The sequence below is a fragment of the Enhydra lutris genome, unplaced genomic scaffold, assembly GCF_002288905.1.
Source record: "Enhydra lutris kenyoni isolate GAN:26980312 unplaced genomic scaffold, ASM228890v2 scaffoldscaffold26, whole genome shotgun sequence".
Lineage (NCBI taxonomy): Eukaryota > Metazoa > Chordata > Mammalia > Carnivora > Mustelidae > Enhydra > Enhydra lutris.
The window spans coordinates 13,430,680-13,445,856 of NW_019154110.1; the positions used below are offsets into that span (position 1 = coordinate 13,430,680).

Genomic DNA, 15,177 nt, shown 5'->3' on the forward strand with positions numbered 1-15,177 from the left:
AGTGAGAAGTTAGGGGATATTCTGGAATATCTGGAAGAGGTTAGTGATCAGGGCACTTTGCACAATTAATCATTATCAGCTGGAGCATACAGTCACACTAGTAAGCTTTACTTTAGCCATGGCATATCACTATCAAAAAAATGACTGAATTCTTCAAATACATTTGCAAAGCTGCTTTATACTCAAGTCTTCAAATTATCTCCAAAGGTAATTGTTTCACTTGAGTATTTGCAGAAACTCAGAAATCAGACCCGAATTAAATCTGTCTTCAATTATTGACAAGGCTGGATTCCAATCTTGGGGAGTATTTAACAATACTTGTCTCCTCTTTAAGAGAAATGAAAAGCTACTGCCCAAACCATCACTAGCCAAGAAAGGTTTACTAATGGGAGATACCTCTGCCTTATAACTAGTAACCATACCTGCTTCTGTTTCTAATTTACCAACATTGGTCTGCAGAAGTAATATATTTCAGAAACATTGTGAGGATAAGCTTGTTTTCCCCTCACACTCAAAACTATTTTTCTAAACCTCTACATTCATTTACACCTCACTCTAACTGAAATAACCACAGCAATTAAAACTTGAATTGAGCAAAAACCATAACTTCGGTGTCCACTCCATCACTTAAGACTTTAACCTTTTTAAAGTGTTCCATTACTTCAAATGAGTTATCCGAAAACCACAGATGACCAAGAAAGTTTTACTTATTTTTTAGATTTATTATTCATTACATTTCAAGACTTAAAGAAAAAAATTTCTTGCTCATGCAAAGATGGTAATACCTGTAAAGAAACATGAGGTTATTGACAGCATAAATATTCATATTTCAACCTTTTTATTAACAAGAATCTTTAATGTATTCAACTGCAGAAAGAAAATAAAACAGCTTTCAATGGCTTCCAGTAGGTCACTAACATTAATGTCACATCAAACCACAGCATCTTTTATCATTATGAATTTAGGCCTTCAGAAGGTTGAGCTGAAGCAGGCCTCTTTAAGGGAGTATTTGGGAAGAAAGCAAATTAAGATGAATAAATTACTGCAGCCAAAGTAAAACCAGGCTTGGTGAACTAAGAAAATCAGAAGCTCAGAACAGGCTTAATTCACTCAAGCCCTCCAATGATCATCTGCCTCGGCCCGCCACGGGCACACTGCCAGATAAGACAGTATGTTGCCTACAGGAAAATGCACCATGGGAAAGAACTCTAGAACCTACTAAAAGAAAGCCAATTACAGACCAAATAACTTTGCATATCTCAGAGCAGGTGTGCTCTATCTCCAGGGCTCGGTTCAATTCCATGCACTCCTGAGTGAGGTACTTATACCAAGCCCACGACTACCTGCTACACTCCAGCAGACCCCAAGATAACCTCTGGATAACTCTTCCTTACCTCTTAAAAAGAAAGGGGATAAAAGTCACACCATTCCCAAAGAAATAAGGGAAGGAAAAAACGACAAGTACCCCTAGGGACCTTGACCCCACGCACTCCGAGACTGATACCGCCCTGAGAAATATGTTCCCCCATTCTATCCTCCTTCTGTTCCTTTAGTGACCTTCTGTTCTAACTGCCTCGGGGAAGGCAAGAGGCAAGCCGCCGCCGTTCCCGCCCCCCCAACCCGAGGGGAAGGTGCCTTTCCCAGTTGAGAGCTGCAGAGGGAGGAAGAAAAAGGGTTGCTCCTCCCCAGCCCACCCGCCCCACAACTGGGTGCAGACACGATGGGGGAAAGGGAAGAGAAGAGTAATGGGAGGTGACAGCTCTGCACTGGCCTAGGGGATGAAAATCCCTGGTCTGGAAGAAACGCGGGAGAACTGCACCCTCCACACCGTCCAATCTACCCAAATGAATGAACTGAATAAAACGGCGAAAGGGGAGGGAGTTAGAATGCGCAGTTCCTACCACCCAGGAAGCGAAAATAAGAGGCCCTCGAACCCAGGCCTGGCCTCCCTGCCCTTCGCACCCCGACCTTCGTCTTTTCTATCCAAGCCCCACATCATTAACTCTTAAGCTTTCCGAGATAGTGCCCCCATCCTCCATCTACCCCGAACACCAATACCCACCACCCCCCTCTCCGATCCTGTTCCTTCTACTTGGTCCCAGACTCCAGCTTCTTCTTTGCTACCACCCTCTCCACAGCCCTCACCGGCCCGGGCCCGGCCGCACCTGGAGATGCTCCTGAAAACGAATTGGCAGAATCTGGGCCATGGCGCTGTCGGGGTGTATGGTCTCCTCCTGTCACTGGGGCTGCGGGGCAGTAGCTGCCCGGGCTCTCCAAGGGAGAGGAGGAGAAGGGGGAGGGGGGAGGCTGGGCTCAGCAAGATACTCTCCGGGGACGCAGAAAACTGGCAGGCAGACGAAAGAGCTCGGGTCGGGGGCGGAGGCTCCAGGGTCTGGGAGAGCCGCAATGGCGGAACCGGGCGCAGCGCAGACTCCGGAAACGGCTGAGCCCTGCGGAGGGATCCCGACGACAGAACTCCGCCCAAGTCACCTCACCCCCTCCGTCTTATGTACCCCTCCACGGAGCGCCGCGGTGCAGTGGGGCGCAGGAATTCGGGGCGCAGTGCGCCGAGGACCTCGCTTACTGCTGCGCCACTAGGGTAAATTAGAGGACTCGAAGGGACTATTTTTTTGGACTCATCACTTTCCCCAGCCTCCCCAGCTTTTCCTCCCCCCACTCCTTTTTTTTTTGCATTTTGCCACATCATGCGACTAGCAGCGACCTACGTCACTTCCGTGGGCTCTTTGGTCCCACCCACGTACTTCCGGGTGCACGTGATGCTGGTCGGGAAGGGTAGGCTGATCGCTGCCGGAATGCAGAGCGAGTTCTAGGGAAATGCAGTCTCTTGGGAATAGGGTGGCTGCTGAGCTGCCTTGAGGAATAGCGGTGTTATTATCTTTTCCTTTGGGCCCTGCCTGTTTAAACTGAGTCCCTTACGAAAAGGACGTGGCGTGGGCAGATGGGCCCAGCCTCCCGTCCTCTCCGTGACTCAGGGAAACGGCCTCCTTGCAGAGCGCTTTCTTGGCAGCCGGCTGCAGTACTCCTCCCCCGCCTACTTTAATACCGTGGGTGGTTTCTTACATCTCTGGGAGGGGGAATGAAATGGGGTTTAAGATCCTCCCTGCCCTTATGCACACCCTTCTGACGCTTGGAGAAGCTGACGCTTGGATCCTAACTAGAACTAGCAATTTCTTTTGCATATTACCTAAATAACTGGCTCAAAGGACAGTGAAGGCCATCTATGAGGTGTCTCAGCTGGCCTTGAGATAGCTTCTTCTGCGGACATTTTGGAGGACATGTATGTGATACGGGTCTAGCTTAGTACAGAGTTAGAGACTTTGAGTATCGTGTATGTGCTGCAGAATTGGACCAGGATTGTGGCAGGAGGATTTTTTTTTTTAGCCACATCAAAAAAGGAGTCTTAAAGATTTCGATAATGAGTTTAAGGGGGAGGTTTGAAACCCTTAAGTTCTTCTAAGGTGTGGCTAATATACATTCTTGGATAAAGGAATTAACTATTAGACGTGTATTTCAGTGGGACCACCTTAACATTGCCAGTTAAGTAGCAGTATTTGGGAATGTAAATGCTTCAATCCTGGAGCATCTTGTTTTCCAATAGCATTAAGATAACTACAATATTATCGATTAGTAACCTTCCCAGTACTTTATTGCTAAGGTAGAAGCTGTAATACTACATTAATAGCACAAATGCATTAAAGGTTTAAGAATTTAGTTATGTTCCTTTCATCCTTATAAGAGATGTGGCTAGTTTTCCAGAAAGATCTTGAAAAACAAGTACAGAGTGATTCTTTTTAGTGCCCTTTTCAGTTAAACATAAAACCCTATTAGGTATACAGTATTTTTTTTAAAAGATTTTATTTATTTGACAGAGAGAGAGAGATCACAAGTAGGCAGAGAGGCAGGCAGAGAGAGAGAGGGGGGAGAAAGCAGGCTCCCTGCGGAGCAGAGAGCCCAACGTGGGGCTCGATCCCGGACCCTGGGATCATGACCTGAGCGGAAGGCAGAGGCTTTAACCCACTGAGCCACCCAGGTGCCCCAGGTATACAATATTTTTGTGTGTTAAGCAGTTTTGCTTAGAGAAGTTTGCTTAATCATTTAAATTGCTTTTAATGTTTTTCCCAAAATGTATCTCACATACTTAGGATGAGAGAAGAATCTTTGGAAGGTAAGAGAGGAAACAGAAGGCTGTTATGCAAAGGATAAGAGTGAATATTTATGGTAGGCAAAATTGTGTGTTGTTTTATTAGGCCAGATGCTTGAAGATGTTCTGTATTCTGCAACATTTGGAATAACTTTTCTAATTCCAGTTAAATAGTACCTGCTTTCAATCCTTTTTGGAAGTGGACAAATTCTAAATTAAAAATCTAAAGGAGTTATTGTTTTATTATAGTAAAAGCAGTATCTTAATCAGGTTTCATGTCTAATTTCAGAATCTGGGATACAAGAGCTGTATCATGAATGGACCACCAATATTTTCTTTAATTTGCTAATAACTGTCTTCATTTTCTTACAGACCTATAATTTTAAGTACATTTAGAATTCCAAAGCAATTGATTTTTAGCTTGGATATATGAATATGTGGAATATCTAACCAAAAGTGCACTGAGGTTCTGTTAATGACTGCTGTGTCATCACACATAGAATGTAATAAATGCATTGTTTTCAGACGTCATTTAGAAGAAAAATAGATTACAATTTACAAGTTCATTGTGAACACTATCCTTCCAAGTCAGTAAATCCAGAATTTTTCAAGAGGAAAAATGATCCAGAGGATAAACATTAAAACCCAAACCTGTGCATTTTAAAGATCAATAATTTGGGCTGAGGTAATAGAGAGAGCTTTTCACGGTAGTATGCTGTTCCTGCTAATGGTGTAAAGGCAAAAAAGGTTATCCTTGGTTTGGAGGTCCCGAAGGCTGAGTCACTGTTCGCAGTTACCTGAGCAGTAATCAAATGGCTTTGTTTTCAGGTGCTACCTTAGGTTAGAGAAGATAGATGACTGTATAAATCAGAAAACAAACGCTAGGTTTTTGGTTTTTTTTCCTATGACAAAGCCTTTCAATACATCTGCAGTTTTTAAGATTTTATTTATTTATTTGGCACAGAGAGCGCACGCAAGGGAGCACAAGCATGGGGAGCAGCAGAGGGAGAGGAAGAAGCAGGCTCCCCACTGAGAAGAGAAGAGAAGCCAACTTGGGGCTCTATCCCAGGTCCCCCCAGGATCATGACCTTAGCTAAAGGCAGGTACTTAACTGACTGAGCCACACAGTTGCCCCTGTATCTATTGCTATTAATGTATTATCGTCCTGGCTTTTAGTTTCATAAAAGTATTTTATTAAGTAGCCATATTAATAAAAGTGGCCAAATTCTTCCAATTTGAAGCTATTTTTATCAGAATATTCAATAGTAGTTCCTCACTCTGAGTCACAGCAAGCACCATTAGCAAAACTGCATTGCTCATATGCTATTTTGAGGAATGTCGGTTTCTCAAAACCTATACAAAAAACCTTTATTGTACCTGTAATTTTATATTTTATGCCAGTAAATACTATGTATATATAATGTAAAATATAATAATATAATGTTTAATATGAAACATCCAGTGAGAATGACATCTCAGAAGAACATTCATTGGATTTCTCTATAGTTGTTCATCTTCAGGCAGCCCCCAAATTAAGGCCCCTGCCTTTTAACTTGACCTTTTAAAAATAGCAGGGGCTAGCTACATTGCAAAACCCACAAAATGAAGACATTTCTCAAACATTAAGAGATCAATTTTAAAGAATTTTAAGCTTAACCCATCATACCCACCACTTAAAAATTCAGATGTTAATGAAACCAAGAGGGATATACTTTAGCATTACCCAATAAGGTAAGTGGTTTTGCCATTTAAACAGCAGCTTTAGGGGCACGGGTGGCTCAGTGGGTTAAGCCTCTGCCTTCGGCTCAGGTCATGATCTCAGGGTCCTGGGATCGAGCCCCTCATTGCGCTCTCTGCTCAGCAGGGAGCCTGCTTCCCCCCCCTCTCTGCCTGCCTCTCTGCCTGCTTGTGATCTCTCTCTCTGTCAAATAAATAAAGAAAATCTTGAAAAAAAAAAAAAAAAAACCAGCAGCTTTGAAACATTTCAGCCCCCTAGGGCCACAGATAGGAATCCCACAGGATTAGGTAAAGAGCAGCATATCAAATGCACTGACTCATGTATCAGGTCATCCTACAGTGCCCACTTTATTTTGGCCTTGTACAAGGCACTGATTGTGGGTAAAGCTCACCCAAAAAGAAACATTCACAAAGCCAGAAGAAATTTTTTCATGGCCTTTTTAGTAGGAGATGGACCTGAATTTACAATTAATATCATTCACTTACTCAGGCTTGTCCTAAATCTAAGTTATACAGACAAGTTTTAAAATGTATTATGGGGGCGCCTGGGTGGCTCAGTGGGTTAAGCTGCTGCCTTCGGCTCAGGTCATGATCCCAGGTCCTGGGTTCGAGCCCCACATCGGGCTTTCTGCTCAGCAGGGAGCCTGCTTCCTCCTCTCTCTCTGCCTGCTTCTCTGCCTACTTGTGATTTCTCTCTGTCAAATAAATAAATAAAATCTTTAAAAAAAAAATAAAATAAAATGTATCATGGATGGCAAATAAGATCTGTAATGAATCTTTATTCTGTGTCAGGACTGAGTATGTTCCAAGTGAATCCCCAAGACTAGCCCTGTGGGAATACAATATGGAATCTAGTCATATTATATAGGCCCCTCCCATGTTGTCTAAAGGTTAAATCGGATTCCAGCAGAGGAATGAAGTGGCTCATAACAATACCTTAAGAAGTCATCTCAGAAAAGTTGGTTCCAATATAGTGATACAGAGAGCATTATGGACAGAAAAACCCAGAAGAGTTATAATCCTCCTGATCAATAGGGAGTCAGATGCCATGTCGCTATATCCCTTTCATATCCAAAAATTAAAGTCACAAGAAGCTTGAGTTCTATACAATAAAGGGATGATGCGGATCAGGATGTTGGAATGATTGTTATGGGCTATTTTTTTTTCTTCCTTTCTAAATATGTAGAACTGTCTCTATTCATCTCCTAGGGTTATTACCATCTCCAAAACAAGGCATGACCCACAAACATGTTTTCTCAGCAATTTAAAATTCTGTCACACTCCAGGGATAGTTCTACTAGTAATAATGCACATATGCAGCCTCCTTATAGTAAACTCTCAGAATAAAATGGTTAAAAACTGAGATCTGGTAAATAGTTTTGATTAGCTCCAGAATAAAGTTTTAAGGAAGCATAATCTAATTTACTTGGTCGACAAATACCTTTCAGTACATACAATGAAAAATTAAATGCTCAATGTTAAAATCTTCCGATTAAAAAGATTCATTTTTTTTTTTTTTTTTTTTTTTAAACAAAGAGTGGCATAGCCAGAGAGGGAACACAAGCAGGGGGAGTGGGTGAGGGAGTAGCACGCTTCCCGGTGAGCAAGGAGCCTGATGTGGGGCTCGATCCCAGGACCCTGGGATCATGACCTGAGCTGAAGGCAGGTGCTTAACGACTGAGTCCCCCAGGCACCCCTACAAATCACTTTTTAAGAAATGACTTACCTTAACATGTCACGACTGATAAAAGTGGATTATGTAAAATGATCCAAAAACCTGGTTATTTCCTTTTCCTGGTTGCTTTTATTCCAAATAACTGTGAGTTTATAATGCTGTACAGTATACAACTACACAACTATTCATTCCATACATTCCAGTAAAGAAAAATATGTAGCACTCATATAAGCCTACCTCATTTATTGATTTAAATTTCTTTTTCTTTTCAAGAGCCAGCCCTGTTAGCACCAAGAGGCATGAAAAGTTCTCTTTAGGGTGAAAATAAAAAGTAACCTGATACAGACAACCTTTTACCATCTCTACATTTTTGGGCTATCTAGCTAAACCATCAAATCAGATTTAGAGATGAGATTATACCCATTACTGAGGAGGGTTTAAAAATTCCATCTCTTGAAAGGTAACTAAGTAGAGTAGCAGACAGGCACACAATAGCAGTCTTTAAGTACTACATGTTGTAAAAGGATAACCCAAGTCCAAGCCAACTTTCACATTTTTCTGTAAGAATGAGTGGCACTCAAATTATTCATTTGACCTACTTGGTGTTAGCCCAAGTTACATACTAGAAACTGAAAAATATTTCAAAAAAGCCCCTCTCAAGGTGACACTAATATTCTTTCCATGCTTAACTCTGGTCCCTCTCCCAATCACACAAATTGTCTCCTTTTTAATCTAGTCCAAGTCCTACTCTGCCTTAAAAACTCAGCTTAAAATCTATTTATCCTACTTCTTAAGCCAGTATAACATTTATTGACTGTACTGCCTATTTAATTCAAAGCCTGGGCCAACTTATGTTGTCAATAATCATACCTGGAGCTAGCACAACAATTATTTATAAATATCTATCATACACAAAAGGCACCAAACTGGGTGCTATGCTGTATTTGGGATTAACCCATCTCATTTCCTATGTATTAGCTGAGCACCAAGTACTATTAGTTAAAGAAACATGTAGATTTTATCTGGACAACATACTTTAAAAAAAAAAAAAAAAAGGCACCTGGGTGGCTCAGTCAGTTAGGCATCTGACTCGGTTTTGGCTCAAGTGGTGATCTCAAGGGTCATGAGATCAAGCCTTGCATTAGGCTCCTCACTCAGTGGGGAGTCTGCTTGAAGAGTCTCTCTCTTTGTCCCTCCTGCCACTCATACTCTCTCTAAAATAAATAAATAAATCTTAAAAAAAAAAAAGAGTTGAAAATCTTTAATAATTTCACAAGAGAATTTTGTATTATTCATATTTTAAGGTTAAAGGAACAGCTAACAAGTAAGTAATATAGATTGCTTTGAAAATTCTGGGGAGAATAGAGATTATAATTTAAATTTATTGATGCCTAACATTATGCTCAATCCTATCTACTATAAAGAAAAATAAAAGCCAGGGGCGCCTGGGTGGCTCAGTGGGTTAAAGCCTCTGCCTTCGGCTCAGGTCATGATCCCAGAGTCCTGGGATCGAGCCCCACATCGGGCTCTCTGCTCCGTGGAGAGCCTGCTTCCTCTTCTCTCTCTGCCTGCCTCTCTGCCTATTTGTGATCTCTGTCAAATAAATGAATAAAATGTTTAAAAAAAAAAAAAAGAAAAGCAAGAAAAATCTCAGATATTTTTATGAAATAAAGATCTTTTCTTACAAATGAAAAATCTGAATTAGAATGGGTATATGAAAAGTCACTTTCCTGGATTAAAGTGCAAGTGGTAAAGAAATGAAGTCAAAAGAATGCTTCCTGATAGGAAAATTACATGAAATTTAAATTTCATTGTCCATAACTAAAGTTTTATTGAAACACAGCTCTACCCTTTTTTTTTTATGTACTACCTATGGCTGCTTTTTATACTACAACAGCAGAGTAGTTTCAAGACTGACTGTATGGCCTGAAAGCCTAAAATATTTACTATCTGGCCATGTCAAATTCAAATCAGTTATTTCTTGTAGACAGTTTGAACATAAGGAAAAATAGCTGAATATCTAAAATATGTAAATTAACAATAATGAGGCACCTTTTTGGTCTATAATTAGAAAATTTTCTTTGAGGGACTACAGGCTATACTAAGGTACTTTATGACATTGCTGTTGGGAATGCAAACTGGTTCATCTGTTCTGCAAAGCAGTTTGAGGAGGCATCAGGAGTCTCAAAAATCACTTTCACTGGTATATATAGAATTTGACCATAAGAACATATCACAATTATTCAACCATTTCCCCATTGATACATACATACTGTTCTCAATTTATTTGCTATTAGAAATGGAGTATAACATTTTAATGAATGCCATATTTAACTTTTTATGTGCTTAACATCATTAAATTATGCTAAATCTATGTGAGTCAAACCTTATGAGGAACAGAGTATTTTATATAATCCCAAAGAGTTCCTAGGATATTAATCTAAAGGTGGGCTTGCTGGGTCATAGATTATGCACATCTTCAACTTTACTAGCTATTGCCAAAATGTTCTCTAATATAAGAGCAATTCATTCTATGCCAACACTTTTCAGGCATATTGGCTATTGCCAATCTGATGAAAAAGAATGGCACCTCAGTTTTAAACTGGATTTCCTGGGGCACCTGGGTGGCTCTGTGGGTTAAAGCCTCTGCCTTCGGCTCAGGTCATGATCTCAGGGTCCTGGGATCGAGCCCCGAGTCGGGTTCTCTGCTCAGCGGAGAGCCTGCTTCCCGCTCTCTCTCCGCCTCCCTCTCTGCCTACTTGTGATCTCTCACTCTGTCAAATAGATAAATAAAATCTTTAAAAATAAATAAATAAACTGGATTTCCCTAGTTACTAGTAAGATACAGTACCCTTGTCTTACCATTCACGTTTCATCTTTTGTGAGAAAACGTGTGAGAAAACATGTCCCTTGGCCATTTTTCTATGATAACATTTGTCTTCATTTGTTTTTGTTTTGTTTCATTTAGTAATTTGAAGGTGAATCCTTATTCTTTAAAGAACAAATTTGTCCATTACCACTACCATTCCTCCAAGGTTCCTTCCACCTTCTTAATTATATCTAGCAGTCCTCTCATCCTATGGACAGCCTCTCTCAGTGGAAATCAACTATTTTTATAGGAACTATTGTCACAATTACCATAAAGCTTTAACAATGTCATTCTCCTTTAATACATTCCTATAGTACAAAATAAGTCCAAATTCCATAGTTTGGCTTTCAAAGCCTTGTATAATATGTTCTCAACCAACATTTTTAACCTATTACTATCCTACATGTACTCTATGCACCAAATAAACTGGATTGTTTGCCACTCTTCTCAAATTGGGCTTTCTAATGCTCTGTCTTGATCTATGCTACTCCTAGCATGCATCTGTTCCCTGGAAATTCTTTAAAGAAAACTCTTTCTTATAATGCCAACAAATAAATATAGGAAAGAATTAGGGAAAGAAAAATCACCATTTTGCAACCGTAAGAATAAACTGATTTGGCAAAGGGTACCTGGGTGGCTCAAATGGTTAAGCCTCTGCCTTCAGCTCAGGTCATGATCTCCAGGTCCTAGGATTGAGCCCCACTGAGCTCCCTGTTCAGTGGGGAGTCTGCTTCTGCCTCTCCCCCTGGTCATGCTCTCTCTGTATCTCCCTGTCTCAAATGAATAAGCAAAATCTTAAAAAAAAAACTGATTTGGCAAGAATCATCGTTTGATGATAAATCCAGAGGGTAGTAACTTATGAGGAATAGGCTATTTAACATAATCTCAACATATCTCTCCCCAAAATTACTTTTTTTTTTAAAGATTTTATTTATTTATTTGATGGAGAGAGAGATTCCAAGTAGGCAGAGCAAGGCAGAGAGAGAGGGATAAGGAGGCTCCCTGCTAAGCAGAGAGCCCAATCTGAGGCTCGATCCCAGGACTCTGGGATCATGACCTGAGCCAAAGGCAGAGGCTTTAACCCACTCAGCCACCCAGATGCCCCCAAAATTACTTCTTAATAATAAGAGTAACTACACTGAAGAAATCAAAATACCCTAACCAAGTAATCAAAATTAATGTCCCAATGGGGGACAAATGTTATGTATCTCCAGATTTGATGCCTTAGGAAAGACATTGGTATTACTTACACAGTTTTCTAGTCACGGAACTCCCATCATGTGTTCCAACCGTGAAGAAACATTAGAGAAATCCAAACTGAAGACATTCTATAAAATAACTTAGCCTGGGGGCACCTGGGTGGCTCAGTCGAGCATCTGACTCTTGATTTTGGCTCAGGTCATGATCTCAGGATTGTGAGATCAAGCTCTGTGCTGCTTAAGATTCTGTCTCCCTCCCCCTCTCTAATAATAATAATAATAATAATAAATATAATAAATATTATTATTATTGTTATTTAGCCTGTCAAAAATGTTAAATGTGAAAGACCAAGAAACACTAAGGACATTTTCTAGACCAAAAGAGATTAAATACAGAACATGATTCTTGACTGGATCCTGAACTGGGGGAAAACGCTATAAAGGAAAGGACATTACTGGGACAACTGATGCAATGTGATTATGACTATAGATATAGAATGTGTGGTTAATATTTACTGAAATGAAAGAGTATTTATTCTAAGAATCCACATACACCCCTTCCACATCTAAGGAAATATACTGATACACACACTTGAGAAGAGAACCTAATAAAATGAATGTGCTGAAATAGTGTCGAGAACACTGAAGATTACAACGGACAAAGCAACAATGCTGGGAATGTTAGAGGAACCATCATCACTCACCTTAAGAACAAACATACAGATTTGGGTCCTTAAGTGGTTTTCAATAAAGGCTCAAGTTTCTAATACTGAACGGGAAACTGTTTAGACACCAAAGGAAATAACTGTAAAAGAGTTAGTTACCTATGAAAATTTTAGATTCTGAATTTTTACAAAAAATATCTAAAAACACACATTATACTACCTTTTGAATTTTAATGACACTAATAGCTTTATTTAACAAACGTTGAGTGACTACTATGTGCAAAGCACTGTGCTAGGTGCCATGAAAGATACAAAGATGAGAAAGACATAGTCCCTGCCCACAAGGAGCGTATAATCTAGTGGGGGGAGACAGACAAATACACAAATAACTAGAATACAAGGCAGTAAACAACAGAGTGGGCAAGTGCTGAGTGTGGCCTGAGTGTGATACTAACTAGCCTCAAGGTTCCAATCTGAAACACTGGTGACGTAGTGTTGGCTGCTTTGAAAAACTCCTATCTCAATATCAGTGTAACAGATGTTTAAAGGGTCCTACCCAAGCAGCTGGAGGCAAGAGAGCAGGCCAGGTGGAGGGGCTATTTGAAACACTGTCACACCTACATACGTGGTGCTGATACAAGTATGTAGGGACAGCTAATAAAAAAAAAAAAAAAAAAAAAAAAAAAAAACACATATATCATCTGTCCTTTGGTTAATGGCTATAGCTACTATTTTAAACAATATATTTTTATATAAAAAGGAATTTGTATAATCCCAGAAAAATCAATTTAAGGATTAATATTAATTCAACAAAGAAACTTGCCATAGGCAATTTTCTTATTTACTAATTGATTAAATCTTTTCTCTAAATATCTATAAAGCTCTGTAGCAATTAAACAGTTAGACATCTAAGTATTGCTGAGTAAAAACCTCTTGTATTCAGCCTTCTGAAGGAATTGGTCATATACCTGATAACCTGAAATAATACTATTCTAATAGCAACAAGAAGGCCTTAAAGAGATTTAAGGAAAATAATTTTTAATGCTTCAAATGCAAATGGAATACACGCTGATTAAATACAATTCAATGTTCTTTGAAAATATCTCAATGACAGCATTTGATACCAGTTAAGGCCAGCAAAATTGAAGTGAGGAAAATATCACATGTATTGTCTTTCATTGGTTTCATATATTATTGCCTATGACAATGGCAACTCAATCTTTTCTTTGAAAATTCCATTTATTGGTACTGATGAACTTTGATTTGCTTTTAGCTTGTGTGCTAATAACAGCTACTGACCACTTCCTCTTGGTACTGCTGTCTGATATAAATGGCAAAGTAGAAGCACATTTCCTGGCTGCTTTTCCTACTTCCTGAATTGCAGGGTTCACTGCTTAGCCTGTTTCCTTCCGTGTGTCACTGTGATCCTGGGACCTCTGCTGCTTTCGCTCAAGGAAACGAGCACGTGCATCTGATATGGATTTATCATCATTTCTTCTCTGCATTTTCTTTAGGACTTCTTTTGAGATTCCATCTGAAAATGTTACAAATTAGTCCAGTAAAACTTTAATTGTGAAACTCAATACAAGAAATGTTAAGAGAAGGAGAAGCCCTGATTTTTCAATGTTACACAGGGGAAAAAAGGGAAATTAAAGTTTGTCCTTTCAAAAGAAACAAGTAGTCTATGGTTAAAAAATAAGAAAGAAAGAGAGGGAAGGGGAAGAAAAGGAAGAGAGAAAGAAATGCAAGTATGAAGGCCTGAATGTTAAAATAACTGACCCTAATTCAAACATGTAGTACAGTTATACACTGCAACAAAACACTACAATTCTGAAGACTCTTCCAGATCTTGGGCAAAATTTCTTACCACTCTATTTCTCATGATGTTAAAAAAGGATAATACAATTTGTTCCCAATCAGCTTCAGAAGAGGAAGAGAGAATGCCAAGCAGGCTCCAGGCTCATTGTGGAGTCAATGCAGGCCTTCATCTTACAACCTTGGGGCTTGATCTTACAACCCTGAGATCATCACCTGAGCCGAAATCAAGAGTTCCATGCTTTAACCAACTGAGCCTCACTGCCTTAGACTCAAGTTTTTGCATTGGTAATGAGAATTAACATGGGTTCTTAGAACTAGACCTAATTCCAGCTGAGGGCATGAATAAATGTTACTAAATGCAGAGGACATGACCCTCATTTTTTCTGGCCAGTTGTATATTGTTAGGTCTTCATGACAATATATATTGTGGGGGAAATGGTAATGCTGATGAAAATGTGTCGGGAGATATCTATATTTACATTTTCCTATCTTTTATATATCTTAATTTTTTGGTATGTGGCTACATAGTTTATATATTTTCTTTTTTTCATTTAAAAAATTAATGTATAATTTATCAACAGTAAAATATACCTTTTTTAGTGTACAGTTCTACAAATTTTCACAAGTACATTATAGTCAGTTTGTGACCAAAATCGAGAGACAGAATCCTCAACCCCCCAAATTCCCTCCTGTCCCTTTGTAGTCAACCTCTGTTCTCACTCCCAGTTCCTGACAACCACTGATTTCAACAGATCTATTTTTTAAAAGGCATTGGTGTTTCTACCCCAAGTTGACCTTTATTATAAAATCCTAGGGGCACCTGGGAAGCTCAGTGGGTTAAGTGCCTGACTCTTGATTTTGGCTCAGGTCATGATCTCAGGGTTGAGAGATCAAGCCCTAGATTAGCATGGAGTCGGGTTTGAGATTCTCTCTCTCCTTATGCCCGCCCCTCTCTTCCCACCGTGTGCCCCACCCAAATAAAATAAATAAATAAATAAATAAGATTTTATTAAAAAATCAGCCCCAGAAAGCTTTACTGAAAAGCTTTTTGT

General features: G+C 39.6%; 2 protein-coding genes across 4 annotated transcripts in view; both read right to left on the bottom strand.

The window, feature by feature from the left end:
• Positions 1 to 2,390, bottom strand: part of LOC111151260 (clathrin heavy chain) — a 65,016-nt gene extending 62,626 nt beyond the window's left edge. For both annotated transcript variants that reach the window (XM_022509134.1, XM_022509133.1), the window contains exon 1: positions 2,166 to 2,390. In XM_022509134.1, the coding sequence (XP_022364842.1) occupies positions 2,166 to 2,207 (42 nt within the window). In that variant the 5' untranslated portion in view covers positions 2,208 to 2,390. The remainder of the gene's footprint in view (positions 1 to 2,165) is intronic.
• Positions 2,391 to 12,528: 10,138 nt separating this feature from the next.
• The window catches only part of LOC111151648 (DEAH-box helicase 40), a 47,970-nt gene continuing 45,321 nt past the window's right edge, over positions 12,529 to 15,177 (bottom strand). For both annotated transcript variants that reach the window (XM_022509775.1, XM_022509776.1), the window contains one exon: positions 12,529 to 13,841. In XM_022509775.1, the coding sequence (XP_022365483.1) occupies positions 13,702 to 13,841 (140 nt within the window). In that variant the 3' untranslated portion in view covers positions 12,529 to 13,701. The remainder of the gene's footprint in view (positions 13,842 to 15,177) is intronic.